General features: G+C 54.4%; 1 protein-coding gene across 3 annotated transcripts in view; it reads right to left on the bottom strand.

Annotated features, from left to right (window-relative positions):
* The window catches only part of XPC (XPC complex subunit, DNA damage recognition and repair factor), a 23,674-nt gene extending 1,212 nt beyond the window's left edge, over positions 1–22,462 (bottom strand). The window contains exons 1-15 of one of the 3 annotated variants that reach the window (XM_055558410.1): positions 22,223–22,462; positions 15,982–16,177; positions 13,849–13,967; positions 11,048–11,171; positions 10,074–10,158; positions 8,939–9,096; positions 8,553–8,673; positions 6,829–6,918; positions 5,150–6,031; positions 3,755–3,915; positions 2,579–2,660; positions 1,620–1,754; positions 1,368–1,537; positions 783–876; positions 315–404 (exon numbers count right to left, since the gene is read on the bottom strand). In XM_055558410.1, the coding sequence (XP_055414385.1) occupies positions 315–404; positions 783–876; positions 1,368–1,537; positions 1,620–1,754; positions 2,579–2,660; positions 3,755–3,915; positions 5,150–6,031; positions 6,829–6,918; positions 8,553–8,673; positions 8,939–9,096; positions 10,074–10,158; positions 11,048–11,171; positions 13,849–13,967; positions 15,982–16,177; positions 22,223–22,310 (2,595 nt within the window). In that variant the 5' untranslated portion in view covers positions 22,311–22,462. Of the gene's footprint in view, positions 1–314; positions 405–782; positions 877–1,367; positions 1,538–1,619; positions 1,755–2,578; positions 2,661–3,754; positions 3,916–5,149; positions 6,032–6,828; positions 6,919–8,552; positions 8,674–8,938; positions 9,097–10,073; positions 10,159–11,047; positions 11,172–11,345; positions 11,895–13,848; positions 13,968–15,981; positions 16,178–22,222 lie in introns of those variants that run through there. The other 2 variants (XM_055558411.1, XM_055558412.1) reach the window with 2 other exon arrangements.

The raw sequence follows: 22,462 nt of genomic DNA, 5'->3' as shown, positions 1-22,462 counted from the left end.
GGGGCCACAGTGCTGCAGAAGGGCCTGAATGAGCACTGGGGGTGGGCGGGCCTGGGGAGGCGGTCGCAGCCCCAGGGGGAGTACAAGGCCAGGAGGAGCAGACATCTGTCCGCCCAAGTGGGCTCAGCACCCGGTCCAGCCCACGGCGGGCACCCTCTGTAGACGGGGCAGGGCCCACAGCCTGACTCCAGGACACCTTTCTCAACATGGACAGGACACGGCCCGGGAGACACAGGTCTGCGGCACCGAGACAGAGCGGCCCATGGTCCCCCAGCCCTCCCCCGGGCGCGCCATTCTCCGGGGACCACACTCACCTGGGCCCCATAGCGAAGCTTCAGCCGCTCCCGGATCAGCAGCCCTTTGACCAGCAGCTTCCAGTTCCCCAGAGCCCGCTTCTCCCTCTTCTGCAGAGGCGGACAGAGAACGGGAGATGCTGAGCACGGCCATTCAGGAACAGATACAGGGGACACAGCGGGTTGGCAGAGTCACTTGGTTTATGACTCATGAAGCAATACACAGGAGAGGCACCAAAGCCAAACCCCTCTCCTTAACTGGTACCAGCTCTGAGGTGTTTTGGGGAGAATGGGGGGGGGGGAGGCCCTGGACCACGGCAGATCCCTTTAGGAGGCAGGTCGCTGCTCAGTGCCAGCCACCCAGCGCCCCCAGGGAGGCGGTCGGAAGCAGAAAGCACGCTAGGCCCGGCTCCCCGCTCCTCACAGCCATGGTGCAGGTGGCCTGGGGGGAGCAGCCCCGCCCTGTGTGCCCCCAGCCCGCCCACTCACCTCCTTCTCCTTCTTCTCTATGAGCGCCTGCTCGTTCTCCCAGGCGGTCAGGAGCACATCTCTGTACTCCTCGCAGACCACGTAGCCGTCGGTTCTGCGGGGTCAGCACACGTGGCCCTTGAGCCCGCGCCTGCTCTGGCCTCTCTGCTCCCCGCCGTGGGGACAGCCGGCCACCCCAACGCACTCGGGCCCTGAAGGACTTCCTGGCCAGTGGCCCACCGTCCTGGCCAGGGCTGCTGGCAGACACCACCCAGGCGGAAGGCGGGGCGGTGGCCCCTCCCCTCTCCTCCTCCACCACGGGAGCGGGCAGAGGCCACCAGCCAGGAAGCATGCTGCTCGGTCACCCTGAGTGCCCCCAGAACAGTGTTTAACCTGGCACCTCAGGGTGCTGGTTTCACCGGCTTTGCAGCCTCTGGACGGAAGTCCCAGAGGGAAAGTGTGAAAAGGTCAAGGATCAAGGCTGATCCTGCAAATCCAGAGGAAAACCCTGAAAGAGCCGGGGCCTCGCCCCCACGCCAGCCTGCCGCCCCGCCTTCCCACCTCGGCGGAACGCCCCTCACGCACATGGGAACGCCCCTCACGCACATGGGATGGCAGTAGCCTTTGTGGAAATCGAAGCCGGTGACGGCCTGCGCGCAGTCGATGTTCAGCTTCCGGGCCACGCGGTGCAGGTTGGGCAGGTTCAGCTGGACGCAGCCCACAGGCATCATGCTGGGCAGGAACAGGTACACGTTCCCAAACTCGTTCCGGGGCACCTGCGGAGGGAGGCTCTCAGGTCCAGCCAGCCGCAGAGGGAGGCGGCCTGGTCCCGGCCCCCGCGGACACGGCCCTCCTTACCTTCCCGTCCACGGCCACCGGCGGCTGGTACTCCTCGGTCTGCCATCTGCCAAACAGGCCCAGGTCGTTGTAGTCGTGCAGCTGCGGCTCGGCCTGGCGGGCTCTCCGGGCCCGGTTGGAGTAGCCTTTCACCATCTACACCAGAGGGAGTAGCCACCGCTCACACTACGCGCTCCCAGCGCAGTGGGTACTGAGCTCACAGTGCAGCCTTTCCCGCAGGCCCGGAGGTGGGTGCGTCATTAGCATCACCTCCGTATTAACAGGTGAGCAATCTAGGAGGTGTGAGTAGTTCACCCCCCGTCACGGCCTTAAACTGTGTCCTGTGTCCATCACTGAAGGGGACAGTGGACTCGAGATGTTTCCACGGCTGGTGAGCGACAGGCCTGCTTTGGGCCGTGACCAGCTCCCTGTGCCTCAATCCCTTCCCACGAACCAGAGGCCCCCTACCCGGCCCAGCTCCCCAGGTCTCAACAACCCAAAGGGCTCCTCCCAGGGATCTCTCAGAAGCACCCGTGGCTCACGACTGCCCACACTGTCCTCTGCTGGCTGAACTGGGCCCCGTGTCCCGTCCCAGCCTTGCGGTCTGTGCTGAATTCACACGTCTCTGAGCAGTCGACCGACCCGGTGCAGCACCGAGGCCGGGGCAGGGCCCTGGGGCCGTTGTCTCACTAGCTCAGGCCTCGGACAAGCTGCCCTTTCTCAGCTCCTGCTTTCCTGTCTGTAAAATTCATGCGTGATGCCAACTCCAAGACTCAGCAGAGACCGCAGAGAGCTGGTGTGGGCATGTCCACACTAAGCAGGGCTGTGGCCTCTCTGAACACGCAGGGGACACAGATCTGATCCCAGGGCCTCGGGCACATGCCGGGGGTCGGAGGGCTGCTTTCTGGCCTGGGTCTCCCGCGTGCCCACGCTCTTGCCCTGCCCCGGGGCGCGGCCACCTCCCGTCCCGCGGCTCTCACCTTGTAGGGCACTTCTCCCAGCCGCACCACGCGCGCCTGTTTCAGCCATGTGTCCCTGGAGTGCAGCGTGTGCACACAGTCCCTGAGGAGCAGGCGGGAGACAGAGGACCGCTCACACCCACCGAAGCAGCGAGCGCCCCGCTGCCTCGCCCAGGGCCCTGGGGAGGCCCACGGCCCGCCGTCTTGTGGGGGACGCGTCCACTCAGACCCCAACCCCAGTGGCCGCACATGGCACCTCCTTCCATGGGGAGGTCTCAGCAGCTGGGTCGGGGGGCAGAAAGCCCCAGCCGTGCAGGTGAGGTGCATCCCTCCTGCCTTAGGGTTTAGTCAGCTGCTCAACACCAGATAGAGAAGGAGAGGAACAAGTGTCTAGGTGGCGGCGGGGGCCCCTGACCAGGCAGGGGACAGGGAGCTCCCACACAGACCCTAGCCCCTCAGGGTTCACCCGCAGGAAGTAGCTCCCAGGCAGGGGACTTGAACCACCTACTCGTGCATTTCCCGAAGTTTCCTTTTTTGCCTTTCTTTTCCCATTTACCAAGAACATCCTCTATTTTTTGGTCTTGTAGGTCAATGTTCTTAAAAAAAGTCACTTATTTCCTATTACCATTTCTTAAATGTCTTCTTCTGGTTGTTATGTTTTACTCATGTTAATAAAACTTTGTTCAGTTATAACTACATATATTTTATGCTCATTTTCCATGTTTATTTCTCCTTCCTCTTTGGCAATTTCTCTTTACTGCAGAAAAGATACACGTAACATACAATTTACCACCTGAATCATTTTCAGGTCTGTAGCTCAGTGGCACTATTACGTAACCATCACCACCATCGTCTCCTGAACTTCTCATCTTCCCAGGCTGAAACTCTATACCTTTTAAAATATCCAGTGATTTTAAGTTTCACTATAAATCCTTTATTCCTTCCTTTTATGTGTTCGTTTGACTTGTTTTTTTTTTTTAATTGCCCATATAAACCTTACCTGCCCTACTTATTTTTCCTCCTATAAGATCGGCCTGCCCCCGATCTTTTAATCCCTGTGGTTTTAACTTTCAGGCTTTAAGCTCTGTTATACACTCCCCCACGCCCCACCCCCGCCGCTGCACACGGCACGCATGCGCAGTCAAACTCATCTCCAGGCCCTCGGAAGGCCGCGAGCCCCACCGGGCGGCTCCGCACCTGGAGTAGACGGCCTCCCCACGGCAGTACCCGAGAACAGCGGCCGTCTCGGGGTAAATGGCCTCGTACTTGAGGAGGTGCCTCTTGAGAGCGTAGAGAGGGTGGTTCTTATATGTGCCGATGACGGTGGGCAGAGGCTGGTCCAGGTGCTTCGCCTGAAACTGCAAAGGCCAGAGAGAGACTGCCGGGTGTGCTACATGTGTGCTCAGTCCTGTCTGACTCTGCGACCCCACAGACTGTATGTAGCTCGACAGGGTCCTCGGTCCATGGGATTCTCCAGGCAAGAAGACGGGAGTGGGTTGCCATTTCCTTCTCCAGGGGATCTTCCCGACCCAGGGATCAAACCCACGCCTTCCACATTGCAGGCCAATTCTTTACCACTGAGCCACTGGGCAAGGCCCGGGTTTGGCGGGGGCAACCCTCAAACAATTTGCTCAGGTAGCAGATGGTGGCAGGGGGCTTTCGGGGCCCCAGGCTGCTGCCGTGCTGTGCCCTGGCGCTCTGCTCTGCAGACGCAGATGTGTCAAAAGCGCTACAGTCTGGTGGCTTTGTAGCTCCCGGCGCTGGAAAAATCACCCCTGCCCTCCGACAGCGCGGCTGGTCCGAGCAGAGCCTTCCTCAGGAGGAGGCCGCACCGTAAGTGACACCACGATTCTGTGATGCGGGTTCCAGGGCCTGGCTCCCATAGAGACCAGGACAGCACCCACAGCTTCTCCGTCCGCTTCGATCCACGCCTGTCCCCTCCGTGGCTTCCAGGGCCCGGCTTCTCACAAGCAACCCCACTGCTCTCACCCTCATCCCTCTCCCCGGCTCTCCTGCGCTTGCCCGCAGCGTCTCTTCAAATCCCCGACAGACAGGGAGGACCAGCACGTGGGGAGGCAGGAGCGACCCCACGCGGCCAGCTTCCGAGCAAGCCCATGAACTAGGTGAGTCACAGCAGGCTCTGCAGGAACGTCGCGACCCCATCACCTCGGAGCCACGCCCTGAGCGAGCTCCGGGCGCGACCCGCAACCGACAAGGCACCTCCTCAGCCCTCCGCACTCCTCCCGGGAGCTGAGTCCGGGGTCGCGGCACGGATGCTGTGCGCGGGTGCACGCTGAGCGGGGGCTATACTGAGTGTCTTCCTCTTTCACTCGGGACGACTTACCTGACTTACATCAAGCTCTACATTTCTAACCGGGCAATGACTGCAAGAACACAGGTTTTGGAGCCAGAGCAACCTGGGTTCCAGTACCAAGTCCGCTCCTCTCTCAAAGCCTCAATGTGCAGCTGGTGAAATCAAGGTTGCAATTACCCTAGCTTGATTTAAGCAGGGCGCCCCAGCCGCTCTGACCATTAACTGAGGCAACACTCCGAACCCCCCAGCGCGGGCCCAGCGCTGCGCCTGGTCCTTACCTCCTGATCCTCCCGCTGCTCCCTGTCCACCAGCGGGCTCCGGTAGGGGCGCAGGGTCTCCGCCCACCAGGCAGCGTCCACGCGGCTCTTGCGGGTCGCCGTCAGCCAGGCGGGGTCGTACCTCTGCGTGACGTCGCGCACGCAGCCGGCGCCGTCGATGCCCACGACGTAGGTCACGGGCTTGGTGGCATACTGGTAGCAGGTCAGGGGCTGGCCCACCACGCCGTGCACGCAGTCCACACACACCCACTTCTCCTCGCGCTCTGAGAACACCTCCAGCCACTGGTCCACGCCGGCCGCTCCCTGTCCGCCTGCCTTCCCGCCGTCCCCCAACGGCTTCTTGCCTCCCTTCGGCTTACTGCCCGCAGCGCTCGCTGATGCTTCTGCGAAGCCAGGGGGCGGACCGCGGCTTCCGTGCTGGGACTTGGACCTGCTCTTGGACCCTGCCTTCGTCCTCTGAGGGGCGGGGGCCCTCCGCGGCCTCGGCAGGCCGGGCTCGGAATCCTCGTCGTCGGACGGGCGGCAGCTGTCCTCGCTGGAAGGCTCAAAGTCAGAGGCAGTGCTGGCTGCGTCACTCCCGCTCTCCTCCTTGTAGGACACCTTGGCGGCCGCCCGCCGCCTCCGGGCCTGCGCTCGCCTCTGGGCCCCCCGCCTCTGCCCCCGAGCCTGGCCCGCGTCCTCCCCGCTGGACGGGGACTCCCCCCGCGGCCTCCTGCCTGCGGCCGCCTTGCCCCCCTTCCCTCTGGCACGGGCCCCACCAGCGCCCCCAGAAGACGCGTCCTCTCCTTGGCTTCTTCCACTGGGCTTTCCAGGAGCGTGGCTGGCAGCTTCTGAGGAGCCCCCAGGCGCCTCTGTGGATCTTTCCTTGCAAGGTTTCTTTGCCTTAAACAGAACAGGAAATTTCTGCTTTTTATCTTTAGCTAATGATACGATAAAGATTCTGCCATCTAACAGGCCTAAGTCCCGCTGGAGCGCCAGCGTACACGAGAGGTCCCCAGCTCAGTGAGGGCTGGCTGCCCTCCAGCAGGGGTGAGAAAGCGTTCACTAAATTCTACAGCACCCGAAAGGAGCCCACAGTCTGATTCTTCTCACTGTAAAGTGAGCACAGGATGTGGGAACAGACAAACTCGGGTTCACATTCCACTTCTGCATCTTAGTTTTATGTGATTTGGATAAATCATGTCACCGCTGAGTCTCAGTGTCCTCAGCAGGAGTACCCATCTTACACATAAGGCACTTTGCAAGCAAGATCGCATTATTAAGAATTCAGAAATTATTAAAACTTGACTTCTGGGCCAAATTTCAGACAGTGCCAGCACCCCCAAGGAGCAGTGTTCACCCCCCTTCCGGGATGACGGCAGAGTTCAGAGGCTCCCCATCCTCACCCCACACCACTGAGGACGAGGACCTCTTTACTGTACCATCCACAGACCGGAAACGAGAGCACCAAGGAGCCCGGCCCGCAGGCCCCTCTGCACACGCAAAGCCCAGGCTGCTGGATGCCCGCCCTGCACACAGCTTCCCTGCACAGCGCCTGAGCCAGGCCCACTCGGAGGAAGCCTGCTCTGCAAAGACTGCCTTTAAAAGCAGCCTCAGGAGCAGGTCTGTTTAAGTCTCAGGTAATTTCTCATTCCTCCCTAACCACCCAGTCTTTCCTCTGGAAGGCCCGGGAACGTCACCTTTGCTGCTGATAACTTCAGAGGAACTGGCTGCAGAGACAGTACGAGGCGGGTAGGGAGATGCAGGGCCCGAAGAAGCAGCAGAAATATCTATAATGAGAAAGAACAACAAGCTTGTCCTCGGGAGAAGGAAGGAATGGAGGGATCCTGTGTGGTGAGTGACCCCTGAGGCGGGTAGGGAGGTGCAGGGCCCGGAGAAGCAGCAGAGATATCTACAATGAGAAACAGCAACACGCTCATCCTTGGGCGAAGGGAGGACTGGAGTGATCCCGTGTGGTGAGTGAACCCTGAAGACACGGCAAGTCAAAGTAGCCAGACACGGAAGGTCGCACGGAGCTGTCCCTTGGCTACCTGCAAGGGCTGCTCCCAGGACCCGCTTGGGCTTCAGAGCCTGTGATGCCGCCCCACAGCAGGGTACAGCAGCCGGCCCTCTGTACCCTCGGGTCCCGCCTCTGCGGGCTCAACCCCTGTAGGGAGACGTCTGATCGGCAGTCAGTGAGTCTGTGAACGCAGAGGTGGCAGACCATGAGCGCTGACTGTACATGTGAAGTATCCAAACTATGTGAATCCACAGAGACAGACACAGGCCGGTGGCTGCCAGCTACCGGGGAGCTGGGAGGACGGGGACTGGAGTGGCTGTGCGGTGGGCACGGGACTCCCTTCCGGGGCAGCAGACGGGATTTGGGAACAGGCAGTGGCTGTACAGCACTGTGAACGGAACTGCTCACTTCTTTTTCTCAAAAAAACAAAAGAAAACAACTATTGTTTTTGCTTAGTAAAACTTCAGGAAGAAAAGGTGTACAGAGATACACAGGAACAGAGTCTGGGAGGATGATACTGAAATACCACTGTTCTCCTCTGGCTGCTGGTTAAACAGCACAATTCCTGGCCAGATACTCATGTTTTCAAGCCACATCAGAAGAGAAAGTAAAGATGCTGGTCATATGGTCTCCAAAGATAACAAAATGTCTGTCTCTTTCCCTAAACAGAATCTGAGGCTCCGACACAAGTATAGGCACTGCCAGGAACCTTCGAGGATAAAACCACGTTTCTACGTGTTTCGCTGAGACGGAGCTCTACCTGAGGGGATTCTGAGGGTGTGACAAAGCCTATGTGCACAGAAGCTCTTCGCCATGGCTCCTGGACAGAACCTCCTCGCCGCACAGCCGTCTGCCAGGTCACTGCCCTATGTCGATGGTGAGGAAAGCCCCCTGAAGGACTTCTGCAGCCAACATTACGCCTTTTTTTTTTTTTTTTTTTTTTAATGTTTATTTATTATGGCTGCACTGGGTCTTACTTGTGGCATCTGGGATCTAGTTCCCAGACCAGGGTTCGAACCCAAGCCCCCTTCACTGGGAGCATGCAGTCCTAGCCACTGGACCACCAGGGAAGTCCCTCCTTGGGACTTTTAGACACCACTTCGAATACTGTACACAACTGTAGGGCACCTCACCACGAACTAAGTGCTTTACTCCAGGACGCCGAGTGGAGGCGGGAGAGGGGCAGCTCTCAGCGCTCAGGCTGGCCCCAGTCCTGACTCCAGTGCTTAGACTGACTGGCCCTAAGGACGTGATTCCGCTTCTCTGAGCTCTGGTACCTGTTTTTATCTTATGAGAACTGAGCAAGGAAGTGTTTGTAAAACAGCCTGAATGGTGCGTGGCACGTGACCGCCACTGTCGTTGGCTCACAGACCTACAGAACATGCTGCCAGGGGCGTCACTCACGTGGACCAGCTCCTCGTCGTCTCTTGCCGAGTAAATAGCAAATCTCCGCTCCAGCGTCGTCTGCAGGCCGTCCTGCTCGTTGGTCGAGAGTTCCGCATTCACTGTAAACGTTCCAATGAACCTGGAGAGAAACCAGGTACTTCTCTGTGTGAGAGGCCAGGGCAAAGAGAAACCTTGTCCTCCTACGGCCAGAACTCACAGTGGGGAGCCTCAAGAGGGGCTCAGGAGCCCCCCTCCCCGTGCTCCTCTTCCCGGCCTGTCTGGCCAACTCCTGAAGACCCAGCCCAGACCTTCCCCTCGAGCAGGGTCTGTGGGACTGACCTGCACCCAGCCTCTGAGACCCAAATCCTGCCCTACGCTCTGCAGGACAGGCCACAGGGCCCTACCATTTCACCAGGTTGGACAGGTAGGAGACGTCCACATCTCGGGGTGGCACTTTGGTGAAGCGCGTTGGGATGATGGAGAGGCCAATGGCTTGCAGGTCTGGCTGGTTGCAGATGCTGTTTCGGTAGAAGCCGTTTGCCAGGAGACACAGCAGATGAACCTGAGAAGAGGGAAATGGGAAGCCTGAAAACTAGAGGGAGTTTGGCTGCCAAATTCAGTGACGTTTTGAGGACAGGAAATACCTGCCGTCATTCCTATATACAAAAACGTAGAACTCCTAGCACTGCCGTTTCCCAAGGCTCTGTCTTTCACCCCCCTCTTCTCTCTAGATGCTCCTTCCCTCAGAGAGACAATCAAATCTCAAAGCTGCAAAATACAAACGTCCTTTCTCTAAGAGGTCTTGTCTTTTGGAGGTGCATCCTGAAGGATCTGCTGATGAAACGTTAGGAAGCCTGGGGTCTAAAGGACCGTCAGCATGGCCTCTCCCCGCGCCGTCCTCCCCTGACCTGCCCCGACCCCTCTCTTAAACGAGGCCTTCCTCAGCTGCTGGGGCCCGCACTGATCTCCCCTCGCTCTGCGTCCTGGGTCTCCTTGTTCTGAGGTCTCTCCTGTTTCGTCTGTGAGACAGAAAGTCTTGGACGGTAGGAGACAAGCTCTGTGCAAGTCTCTCTCCCCACAAGGCCAGGCTCCTCTCAAGGCCTCAGTGTGTGTCCAGTAAGTGCCAGCTGAAGTCAGGAGCCGCCGCGCCTTCAGCTGAGGCTGGACCCAGTGTTACCGATCGGCTGAGCGGAGTGCTGAGCTGACGCCTCACGCGCCCTCCCGGGCAGAGGTCACTGTCACCCCCTTATCACCCCACCTCGCTTCAGGAGAGCCGGAGGCGTGGCTGACGGAGTGCCAGTGCCCCACACACCACCCCCTCGTCGGAGCGCCCCATCCGCCATCCACCCATCTGTCCGTCCGCCACGTCGGAGCAGGCCCGTCTGTCCGCCTGCCTGCCCGCCCCCTCGTTGGAGCGGCCCGTCCGCCATCCACCCATCCATCCGTCCGCCACGTCGGAGCAGGCCCGTCTGTCCGCCCGCCTGCCCGCCCCCTCGTTGGAGCGGCCCGTCCGCCCGCCCGCCGCCCACCCCTCCTTACCTTGTGCGTGTCCTCGTGAACCTCCTTACTGAAACGTTTCATCATCCTCCGAAGATATGTCTCAAACTCCATTTTGATCTTTTCACTGCAACGCACATTGAACAATCCTGAAGTGGAGGGGGAAGCCTGACCCCACTCGCCCGTCCCCGCCAACACCTTTCGGGGGCAATGATTCAGGCCGTGCTACCCAGCAGACCTGCCGCTGGCCGGTCCTGCGCCTCCTCGCCCGCAAACCCCGGCCCAGGTCATTCCCTCCCCTGACCCGCACCTGCCAGGCCTCCAGGGCGGCTGCCCCATGACCTCTCTTCTGACCACCCCCCGACTGCCTACTTCCTGGGGCCACTGCCTTGGCGTTCAGTCAGCATACGTCGCTTCTTTGTGCAATGCTACTCTGCTGTAAGATCCCTCTCGTCTCTGTCCCAAGCCCTTTTAAGAAAACCTCTTGAACAACTTCTTTTATCTACCTCCTTGACGCCTGATAAAGTGCCTATCACGTGGGAGACTCAGGACCAGTTAACCACCAGGAGATGCACTGCATACAGCCAGGCCACCAGGGGCTGCAGAGGGACCGGACACCCCGGAAGGAGCGGGGGAGGCCCCCAACCACGGGGGGCACTGCCACAGGCCCTGCAGCAACGCCGCAGGACACGAGCTGGGGTGTCCAGTCAGCCTGACAGACACAGGTCGGGGCTCCTCCACTCACAGCTGAAACGCTCCTCAGCCCTCACTCACACGCTGTCCTAAGAGTCAGTACGGTAACAGTTCCTGCACAGCCCTTGGCACGTCTGCGCTCGCCTGGACACAAAGGTTTTGCCTTCAAGTCCTCGAGGTGAGCCCAGGGCTCTCTCGCCTAAGGCTCCTGACAACCTGGACACTCAGCCTGCGTCTCCTATGTGCTTTCCAAAAGCTTTCCTGGGGAGCGGCTGCCGATGGTGAGACATGACGGAAACCTAGAAGCAAGTGCTTGATCGTACCTTCTTTCTCTGGCCTTCACCTGCTCCGGTGTCTCAATCTCTATCTCCACTGGCTTCACGGGCAGAGCAGATGCAGAGAAGGCTGCGCTTTCCCCCACGTCACCCGGCACGGGCTCACTAACTTCTAGCAACAGTAATTTTTTAGATCAATGATAACAATTATTGTTATAAGAGGCAGTGTACTGAACAACAACGAGGTTCTGCTGGGCTGGAGGAAGCGAGGCAGGAAACTGTAGAGACCCCTGCTCCGAGTTCCTAGGAGAGGCCCTGAGCGCGCACGTCCAGGTGTCTCACTAACCTGCATGAGCGCCCAAAGCAACAGCCCTGGGGGAAGATCCACAGACACAGGGGCGGGGGGTGAGTCAGACACAGACCCTGGGGCCGTGGAGCCGGGGCGTGGGAGCCGTGTCCTGCTCTCCGTATTACTACAGTAAAGCTCCACACAGCTCACTTTGTAGAGGTATGACTTCACACTCGACTGTAAATGCGTGCATGGCGAGGCATGCATCTTTTTCATCTCCTTGTCCGCTACGCTGCTTGTAAACACTGCGGCTGCTGCTGAGGCGCGTCAGGCGTGTCCCACTCTTTTGTGACCCCACAGACGGCAGCCCACCAGGCTCCGCCGTCCCTGGGATTCTCCAGGCAAGAACACTGGAGTGGGTTGCCAATTCCTTCTCCAGAGCAGGAAAGTGAAAAGTTAAAGTGAAGCCGCTCAGTCGTGTCTGACTCTCTGCCACCCCATGGACTGCAGCCCACCAGGCTCCTCCGTCCGTGGGATTTTCCAGGCAAGAGCACTGGAGTCGGTCACCAGCCGAACTTAACTCTGCTGAACTGAATGTAACAGTGAACTTCATTACTTAAGCCTTTCAAAGCGGCTCTGGATCTGGAAGCAGTGACCACACGCAGTGTTGAGACCCTGGTTCCTGTGTGCCAGCTCCTACTAAAATGAACAGGGCCGATTCCAGCTCTGCCGCAGGGAGACCCTGGAACGTCCATATATCTGTTGTGCCAGAGAACAAAAACATTCTCAGAAACTACTGAGGCCACGTTAGACACCACAGCGCGGCTGCTTAAAGGGGCTCCTGCTCGCCAAATGTGGGGGCAATCTGAAGGTCAAAAGGCTAAAGAGGATAACTGCTGACGTAGTTGAATTTTTACGTCCACAGTGATACCTGAAAGAAATGACTAAATAAAAACAGTCCTTAAAAGGGAGACCTCTGCTTTACAGATCAGTCAGCTAATAACTGTACGTGAAGTGACAATCAAAACATTGCCACCTTGCAATGCTCACTATAATAATTTTGATTCAGTCAAGATCACACCGACACCATTAAGTAGAAAGGGACTGGTGCACAGGATCTTCACAGACTCAGAAGGAAAATAAGCCTTTACACTGGTACAGCCAGGCAGGGCCACAGACACGGTCGAGCTTAGCATCGCCCGCAGGACCACCCAACGCCAGGTGCCTCTTAGTGGATGCGCTACGAGGCACAGAGCTTGGTGATAATACGGAGCATTATCATCGACAGTATTCCTGCCAAAGAACGTTTACTCTAAAGGCAACCAGGTCTTTGGACTCACGGTTCATAGCACAGGCAGGAGGGCATTCAAACAAGCTAACCATGATTATAAATCAGAACATGAGACATTCTACAGAACAAGAGGCCAGGACTCTGCCAAAATTAAAAAAAAAAAAAAAAGACAGTGCTATGAATTGGAGCAAACTCCAGGAGATACTCGAGAACAGGAGACCCTGGCGAGCTGCTGTCCATGGGGTCACAAAGAGTCGGACAGGACTTAATGACTAAAGAACAATGAAAAGCAAAACAGTGAGGCGGGGGGCGGGGGCAGAGGGTGGGGAGCTTCCCTGGTGGCCCAGTGGTTAGAGCTCCTCACTCCCATGCAGGGGGCACAGGTTCAGTCCCTGGGCAGGGGACTAAGATCCTGTGCTGTGCAGTAAAAAAAGGTGGTGGGTGGAGTCTCTGCTCTAGATTAGAGAAACCAAATACCTTGATTAGATCCTGCACTGGGCGTGGGCGGGGCGGAAACAAGAAAAAAAGGCAGCTATAATGGATCATCTCACAGTAATCAGGGCCTTAATTAGGTGATGACAGTATTCATCAGGTGGGACAATGCTTTACTCTCAGGAGATAAACGCTGAAGTATTTACTCATGAAGAGTCAGGATGTCTGTGACTTACTTTCGCGTAGTCCCACCAGCAGAGTTACAGAAAGAGAGACACGGTCCCTACGGCACAACAGTCCAGTCAGGGCGTCGAGGCGAAGAGAGCCTGGACTCCAGGCTCCATTTCTTTGTAGGTTTGAACACTTTCAAAAGGAAAAGCCCTGCCAGGCAGAAGGGCTCAAGGACGGTGAGCCTGGCCGCTGTTTACGTGAGTATGGGATGCGCCAGGCCCGTCACGCTCTCCCACAGCCACCCGGCTCACAGGGGCTGCGCAGGGCTCACTGACCGTCCCGGAGAGCAAGCTCAGCTCGCACCGTTGGATGCGCTCACGCACACACGCGCTCACGCACACCGCTGCACGAGGGGCAAAGCTGGACCCGAGGCACGCGTGAACACGCGTCTCTCTCACTGAGTGCCTCCGGAGGAAGAGAAGGCACGACCCTCTGGGGTGACCTGGTCGTGAACTGTTCCTTACACCAAAAGCAAGTCCCTACTGCGACCTTATCTTTGTCTTCCTCGTTTTCCAAGAAAAGGACAGGGCTGCCGTGACATGACCCCGAACAGAACCAAGCAGGCAAACAGGATGAACCGTTCTGGGAGCAGAGGGCGTAATTTACCTTCTACTTCTTCCCAGTCCTCCTCACTGTCTTCCTCGTCGTCCCCCTTGCAGCTGCCTTTGTCCGCAGCGGCCTCTCTCTCCGGGGGCTGGCCCTTCCTGTGGGCGCTCGGCAAGCCCCTGTGCAGAGATCACAGAGGAAGGTGAAGAAAGCTCGCATGTCCCGGTGCTGTGGGGAAGCTAAGCTTTCAAGGCTCCTTCTGTTTACTGTGAATCTGCTGCCGTTAGTTGAAGATGGTTTGGGAGCTCTGAGCCTCACGCCCTGCATTATCCTGGGCCTCGGGTTCCCAGCAGGATGGGCTCTGATCAGGGGTCTAATACTAGATGTGTCTTCGGAAACAGGAGGAGCGTGATGAACCCGCACCCTGAGGCCGTGTGAAGGGAAACAGCTGTCTGCAAACAGACGGGAAAGGGAGACGAGACCACGAAGAGAATGCAGGTCCCAGAAGGAGAAGCCATGATGCCCGTGCACACGTGTGCAGCCAGACGCCAGCAAGAAAGAGGGAAGGATTACACTCGCTGCCCCTCGCCGCCTCTGAGAGGTAAATTGAAAGGCGACTGAGGCTGGCAGAATTTAACTCCTAGGTACATGGGGGTGTGTCATGAGGAATACGGACGGCTGGAGCAGAGGCACAGAACTCCGCAGACGCGCAGCTGGCTACACACTAGCTCAGGACTCAGTGCTTGCTCACACGCAACATATTAATATTTCTACAAATTCACACATAAAACATCTTTAGAGCCCCAGGTTACTTTTAGTTTTTGTACGATTTGACACATGGTGTCCAGTGAGAATATTACCCAAGATTTTAGCACAAATACTTAAATTAACAAGCTTCAGACTGCAGCTCTAAAAAGACAAGACATTCCCTTTTTAGCCTGCTGCTTCCTTTCAAAAGCACAGAAACAAAAATATCCCCTTAAGAGTAAATGTGGGAGAAATGTCACTTCCCAGCCTAGAGGCAAAAAGGGGAGCTGGGCTCTCCCTGGCAGTGTCCTGGCTGATCTGTATGTGGACTTCTCTGCAGAAAGAATCCAGCAGGTGGGAGCGGGAAGCGGGAAGCTCAGTGGCATTGCAAGGAAGAGTCTTAGGGAAGAAGAGGCGAATGACGGTGGTGAGTCCACGTGCCCCCGTGCTCCTTCCCACAGCTGCCCTGTCCTGGGCTACCTCCCAGCCAGGACTGGGGGATGCCGGGAGAGCCGACACTGAGAGAGGGCTTGTCTCTGACGTAAAGCGGGAACTGCGGCCTCTCTGTTGGTCCTCCTCCCTGCACCCCCCACCCCCTCCCCCAGCATTCCCCAGAGGCAGATGATCAAGTGATCACGAGGTTTACATGCATGGTTCACCACATTATCAATACGCTCAGTCACTGTAAGAGGCCCTGCCCTAGGTGCCAAGGGGCATACAGAGATGAGCCGGCGTGGTTCTGGCCATCTGAGAGTTCACAGGGGTGTGTGGCTTGGACACCAGCAAGTGTAACAGCCGTCTGTGCACTCACAGGAGGGTATGATGGAGACACAAGTAAGTATAATGGACGTCTGAGAGCTCACAGGGGTGTGTGGCTTGGACACAAGCAAGTGTAACACAAGGCAGGTGAGTTACACTCTTCAGAGATGCAGCAAGAAGCCAGAGGAGGAGAGGGGGCTGAGGGGCAGGTGAGTTCTGTTCTGCATCGTCAAAGTGGCAGAACGCTTCCAGGCTGCAGGCAGACCGTGAGCACGTGTCGAGTGAAGGGGGGCGTCCAGCTGGGCAGGAGCAGCGCGAACCCGAGGGGAGCAGGACAGGACGTGGCTGGGATGTCGGGGAAACGCCTCAAGTACCTAATGTCTGTGTGGTAGAAACAGCACCGGGCCAGGAGCTGAAGACCTGCATCTCATCCTGGCTCCTGCCACCATCTAGCTGTGCAGCCACGAGTAACGCACTCTCTGCAAGCTGTGGTCCTCACCTGCAGAGGCTGGGAGGTGACCTACATAGTCACCACGACTCTTCCAGTCTTACCAGCGGCCCGAGCGCTACCTAGATGTGTTTAAAGATCCCACCTTTTCCACAGACCCCAGAGACGAGCAACAAGAGCAGGTTTCCTTAGTCATACTTCCCTGATGGACCCGGTCAAGACATTTTCCGCCGTCTCACCTGAAATCTTCCCCATCGCTGAGGGCTTCATCCTTTATAACCTGGGGCTCTTCAGATTTCACTGAAACCTTGGCCGCCTTCCTTCTCACTGGACCGTCTGCTGAGCCCCCAGCATCACCACAGCCTCTCTTCCTCTTTCCTCGGGAAACTTTTGTGGGAGGGCTCTTCTTTAGCGGTTTCTCATCTTCGAAGACATCTAGATGACCACACGGAACACGAGAGGAGGGACATAGGAAAAGCGGAGACATTGCAGGTTCGTGGGCAGGGTCACAGAAGTCCTCCCTGGTAACCTCTCTCCAGATGCCCATCAACATCCCATGTTTGGTCAACAAGCAGCGTTCGGCCCCTTCCACCTCCAGCTGGTCTGCATACTACACGCTTCCTTCATCAGTTACTCTGTTCTACCTCCTAAGGCTATAGAGACAGCAGCATATGACCCATAAAACCTAAACTGCAAACCTTAAATTTTACCTAATGTCCAGCAAGGAAAACACATCAGTCCATTAGTTAACACCTTGCTCGTTACTTCCTGCTGAGACTAATTATTTTAGGGATAATCCACTCCTACTAAGTGCAAAGCTTCAAGTTTATACACATGTCTGAGTGTGAAGGACAGGGAAGCCTGGTGTGCTGCAGTCTATGGGGCCGCAAAGAGTCAGACACGACTGAGCAACTGAACAACAATGATTTCCCCTAATCTAAGCTTCTGCTGTCTTTTAAAACCAAACGCTACTCAAAACACATACTTTATGAAATCTATCCAATCTAACCCAAATGTCACTCCCACAAGCTTGTGTGTATAAGTCATTTCAGTCGTGTCCAACCCTGTGCAACCCCATGGACTATAGCTTGCCAGGCTCCTCTGTCCATGGCGTTTTCCAAGCAAGAATACTGGAGTAGGTTGCCATGTCCTCCTCCAGGGGATCTTTTGAACCAGAAATTGAACCTGTGTCTCTTATGTCTCCTGCATTGGCAGGTGGGTTCTTTACCACTAGCTCCACCTGGGAAGCCCCTCAGCAGCCTTAAGGTTGGAATAAGTTAGCAGTAATTGAAAAACAACTTTAATAACTAACCATTATTAATAATTAATAAATAAAATAATAACATGTTGTTAAAAGGAAATATAAAAAATCCATACAGTATTCGTTTTAATTCAACTAGGGTAGGGTATGGTCTCTTAACATATAACTATATTACATATGTTATAATATATTAATACAACAGGGGAAAATATTTTTCTATTATAGTCAGGCAAATTCTCTTAAATCTGAAATAAATCATCTTTTTTCCTCTGCACAACTCTGCTTCAGTTAATATTGCAAAACAAAAATACTCTAACCTTTTTTGAGGTTCCAAAAGGAGCTGTGATATTAACCTAAAGTATCAAATTAATTCATTCCTTTCATTTATGGTTTGAACTACTGACTCCCTGGATACATATTTTTAGTCCCCAAGAATACAATTTTGCATGGAAGAAAAAGACTCTCCCTTTTGAGCTAAAAAAGAAACAACTAAATTTTAATAAATTTCACCTTATTTAGCAGCGTTTGTTTTAATGCTGGCTAAAATCACTGATTCAGTTCTGTTTCTTCAGATTTCTTATTTCAAGGCCAAAAGTTTATTTATGACCTGACAATTTGGTAGGGCATACTGAAAACCAGGATTTCTAGATCTTACAATGGTTTTTAGCCCTCTGTTAATAAGATGCTAAATACTTTACTAGTCTAAACATGCAGGTGGGAAGTTGCTTCAGAAGTACTGTTTCTTCCTCTCTAAACTTACTTGGTTGGTTAAAAGGCAGAGGTGTGCATTTCTGTGTTTTGAATAGAGGAATAGAGAAGTTAAAAGTGAGAACAAGGGAACAAACTGTGAATCAAAAGAAAGTTTATAGTATCATTAGTCAAAGTATCCAAAATTTTAAAAATCTGGACGCCCATCCATTAAATGGACATTAATTAAATGATTAATTAATTAGGGTACAGTCACACAGTGATATAATTTGGTCATCTTTTAAGACAACGGAAAAAGATACGCGATGCAATGCTAAGGGTGCAGTTGTTTGCATAGTTCCTACTACACAAAACGACACAGACTAGAAAGAAACATAGTATTGTTTAGGGGCGGTGGTTTCTGGACGGTAGACATGTGGTAACGTTTTTTTCCTAAATTCTTTGTGTGTTTTGTGTGTGCGCCAGGGTATCAAGGAGGCTATTATCTAGATATTCCATGCAAATGGAAGCTAAAATATAGCTCAGACAGCAACAATCGTTATCAGGCAAGATAGACCATAAAACAAAGTCTATAATAATAGACAAAGACATTATATAATGATAAAGGGGTCAAAACAAGAAAATGATATCACTGATAAACATATATGCACCTAACACAGGAGCATCTGAATATATGCAGAAAATATTAACAAAAATAAAGGGAGAAGTTGACAGCAATACAATAACTGTAGGCGACTTCAACACCCCACTTACGTCAATGGACAGATCATTCAGAAAGAAAAATCAATAAGGTTAACGGTGACCTTAAATGACACATTGGACCAGATGAACTTAATAGATAACTTCAAGACACTGTGTCCAAAACAGCAGAGCACACAGTCTTTTCAAGTCTTTTCAAGTGATGTGCACCTTTTCCAGGATCAATCGACCGCATGCTAGCCACAAAATGAGTCCCAACAAATTCAAGACTGAAAAGGTATTAAGTATCTTTTCCAATGACAACAGTATGAAACCAGAAATCAATTACAGGAGAAAAATGAAGCACAAACCCACGAGACTAAACAGGATGCTACAAAAAGCAACCAGCCAACGATGACTCACGATACCGTGGAACAAATCAGGAAATGCTGTAGGACGGCGAAAATAAAAACACAAGTTTACAAAATCTACAGGACACAGCGAAAGCAGTTTTAAGAGGGAAGCTTAGAGCAATGCAGTCCCACCTCCAGAAACAGAAGTCTCCAACAACCTAACCTACCATCTAAAGGAATCAGAAGTATCAGTCATAAAAAAGAAATGTTGCCATTTGCAACAACATGGAGGATATTATGCTTGGTGAAATAGAGAAAGAAACACCATGTTTTCCCTTGTATACAGAATCTAAAAAATAAATGAACAAATAAAACAAAGACAGACTCACAGATACAGAGAACAAATTAGTGGCCACCAGTGAGGAAAGGGGTAGGGGAGAGGCAAGACAGGGGAAGAGGATTAAGAGGCACCAAGTGGCAGGCATACAGTCAGTAAATTACAAGGCTGTAATGTATAACACAGGGATGTGGCCACTACTGTGTAACAGCTTTATATGGAGTATTAAGTGTGAACGTATTAGCCGCTCAGTCAGGTCCGATTTGTGAGCCATGGACTTGTAGCCTGCCAGGCTTCTCTGTCCATAGAATTCTCCAAGCACGAATACTGGAGTGGGTGGCCATTGCATTCTCCAGGGGATTTTCCTGACCCAGGGATTGAACCCAGGTCTCCTGCATTGCAGGCGAACTCTTTACTGTTTGAGCCACCAGGGGAGCCCTTATATGGAATATAATCCAATATCCAATCATTGTTGTACATCTGAACTAATGCTATAATAACTCAACTATAATTTAAAAAGAGGCCATTTTCCAAGACTCTCCAAGATCTAGAGCTGTCTACTACAGTCAGCCGTCCTTCTGGATGCCCTGGTTCCAAATCTGTGGATTTAACTAACCTCGGATTGAACTTTGCTTGAATCCACAGATGTGCAACCTGTGGAGGGCTGACTGTACTACACTGTTATATAACCTGGTTATTTCAGCAGGGCAGGAATTAACCACTGGGCTTGCTCGGCCAGCTACTAATTTAACAACAACCAAAAAACCCCACCTGCTTAGAACTGCCAGCAGCACCTCACAGCAGTAAGAATAAAATACAAACTCCTTAGTCTGGTCTCCAACCTAAGGGTCCCAGTTATTTCTCTCACCTCAATTCTAAAACATTCCTTTCTAAGAGTTTTAAACTTACTGATTCCTCTGCCCACATCCTACAAAAGGCCCCTCATTAAAGTCAGTAATTGGCTGAAAGCACCGTGTCCTCGGACAGGACTTCTTGGCCACTGATTCTGACTCTGCTGCGTCTTCCCTGTGCCCATGCCAGTTTTATTACAGAGACCTACTCTGCCTTCTTCATGGCTCCTGGCACCATGGGAATTTGCTTTTTAACTTGTTTGTCTGACCTCCCCTTCCCCAAAGATCACAAGCATCATGAGAGCAGAACCTTGCCTGTCCTATTGACTGCTACCCTTCCAGTGCCAATAACTGGGTCTGAAAATAGCCAGGTGCTCAGTAAGTATCTGCTGAAGGAGCTAATGATGAAGGAGTAAATTGACGAGGTAATGTTGAGATCGAATATGTAGAAACTACAGGGGCCCTAATAGAAACAAAGCTATAATGGGAAGCCAAAGAGTTGGCTGTTGAAAGCAGCCAAGCGTCAGCTTTATTTGCATGCACTGTGGTGCTGTTATACACTACGCTGGGCTGACCAGTCACCAAAGACGAGTCACCAAAGACGAGTCACCAAATCAATTTCAGCTGCAGCCAAAACCACAGCAAAGACCACAGCTCTTCCCGGAAGCTGCCTTGGAAACTTTCTACAGCGCCACTGGCTCGTGGAGTGCGAATGAGGCTTGAGCACCCCCCGTGCCTACGCGTGGGCTAAGTGATAGGTTAGCCCATCTGATCACCTCACCCAGACCAGGCCCAGAGCCTGATGTGCCATCTCACTGAAAACTCACAGCCACCCTGCAGAATCACAGAATTCCTCAATCTAGTGTCATAGGGGGCCTTACTAGTGATTCGGCCCAATCGTCTACTCAGGTGTATGAGGTACCCCAGAAATTCCTTCTACTGCATGCATTATACAGTTATTTACACTATAGTATACGCAGAGAAGTGGAGAGGACAAGATGAGATACAGCAAAAAGACAGACATGTTTTCATAAGCTTATCTGGTTAAGACAGGTCAAAAAGGAAGCAAATACATCCCCAAGATCCTCTGTGATGAGGTGTACCTGGGAAAGACCACCTTAGGCAAGACACTCAAGGAGTGCCTGGGTTGAGACCTGCAGGAAAAGAAGGCAGCCGTGGCAAAAGCCGCGAAGAACATTCAAGGGAGAAGGAACATTAAAGGCAAAGGCTCAAGTGAGAAATAACGCGGGGTGCCTGAGGAACCAAAAGGAGGCCAAAAAGGAGAATGTCTGGGAGAGGAGAGAGCAGCAGCGAAATCATGTAGGGTCTTGTAGGCCGTGTAAGGAATCTAGATTTTATGCCAAGAGCAGTGGAAGCCAGAGCGTTTGAAGTAGGAGCGTGGCAATATCTCATTTATTTTTTCTTAAGATCATTTGCTGCCGCATGGAGAACTCTAACCCTAACCCTAGGGTTAGCAAACAGACGACAGCAGTGGTCCAACTGGAAAGTGGAGGTGGCGTGGGCAGGGGGTGTGGCCAGGAAAATAAAGAGAAGTGGAGAGGTCTGAGACAGGGTTCTGAGGTGGAACTGACAGAGCTTGCTGAAGGACTGGAGGTGTGCAGTGTAAAGAAGAGGGGTTTGTTCTAACAAGTGATCAATGAGGGGGGGATAAGTGGGGAAGGGGCAGGTTTAGTTTGCCCAGGACAAATAAAAGAAACCTATTCGATATGCACGTGGAGAAGTCGGCTGGGATCCGAAATCTGGGGGTCTAGGGTGGGATTTAGCTGAAGGTACCGTTAAGGAAGCCTGGCGTGCTGCAGGCCGTGGGGTCGCAAAGTGTCGGGCAGGACGTAGCGACTGAACAACTACTGTTCAGGAGATCAGCACACTCCCGCACTCTTAAGTACGGGTCCGCTGGTCTCGTGGGGGCACAAAACGAATGCCTTTTGCCTATTCGCCCTCTCCATCTGCCAGGAGACCGGACTTGACCCTGCGGGCAGCAGGGCGCAGGAAGAGACTGCGCAGGGGAGCTCGCGGTCCGGCCAGGATCGGCGGAACCGCTCAGTGCGCATCCTGCACGGAGGGCAAAGGCGCAGCGACGTCGGGGTGGCCCGGGGCGGGCGCACACCGCCTGCCTCCCGCGGTCACCGGGACGCGGTCTCCTCCGCGCAGGTGGACGCAGGATTGCCTACCTGCACCCGCGGGAGGCCGGCCTTGCCCTCCCCGCGCCCGGCCTGCCTCCTGCCCTCCTCCAGCCTCTCCCCGCCAAGCCCCGCTAGGCCTTGCTCTCACCCGCCTCCTCCTCCTTGCGCCGGGCTTTGGTTTCGCCCTTGGCCTTCCGGCCGCGGGAACCCCGGCCAGCCGCGCGTTTCCGAGCCATCTCTGCCCAGGCAAGACTCGCCTGGGAAGGGACGCACCGCGCCGGCGCCGGACGCTGCCCGCCAGCTGGCCCCGCCCCCCCACATAGGCCACACCCCACTCCGCCCCAGCCCCGGAGTACCAATGCCAGCTGCCGGAAGCGAGAAGCCGCAA

This window comes from Bubalus kerabau, chromosome 20 (genome assembly GCF_029407905.1).
Source record: "Bubalus kerabau isolate K-KA32 ecotype Philippines breed swamp buffalo chromosome 20, PCC_UOA_SB_1v2, whole genome shotgun sequence".
NCBI lineage: Eukaryota > Metazoa > Chordata > Mammalia > Artiodactyla > Bovidae > Bubalus > Bubalus kerabau.
Note: the sequence above shows the minus strand (reverse complement) of the source record. Positions and strands in the feature narration are given on the sequence as shown.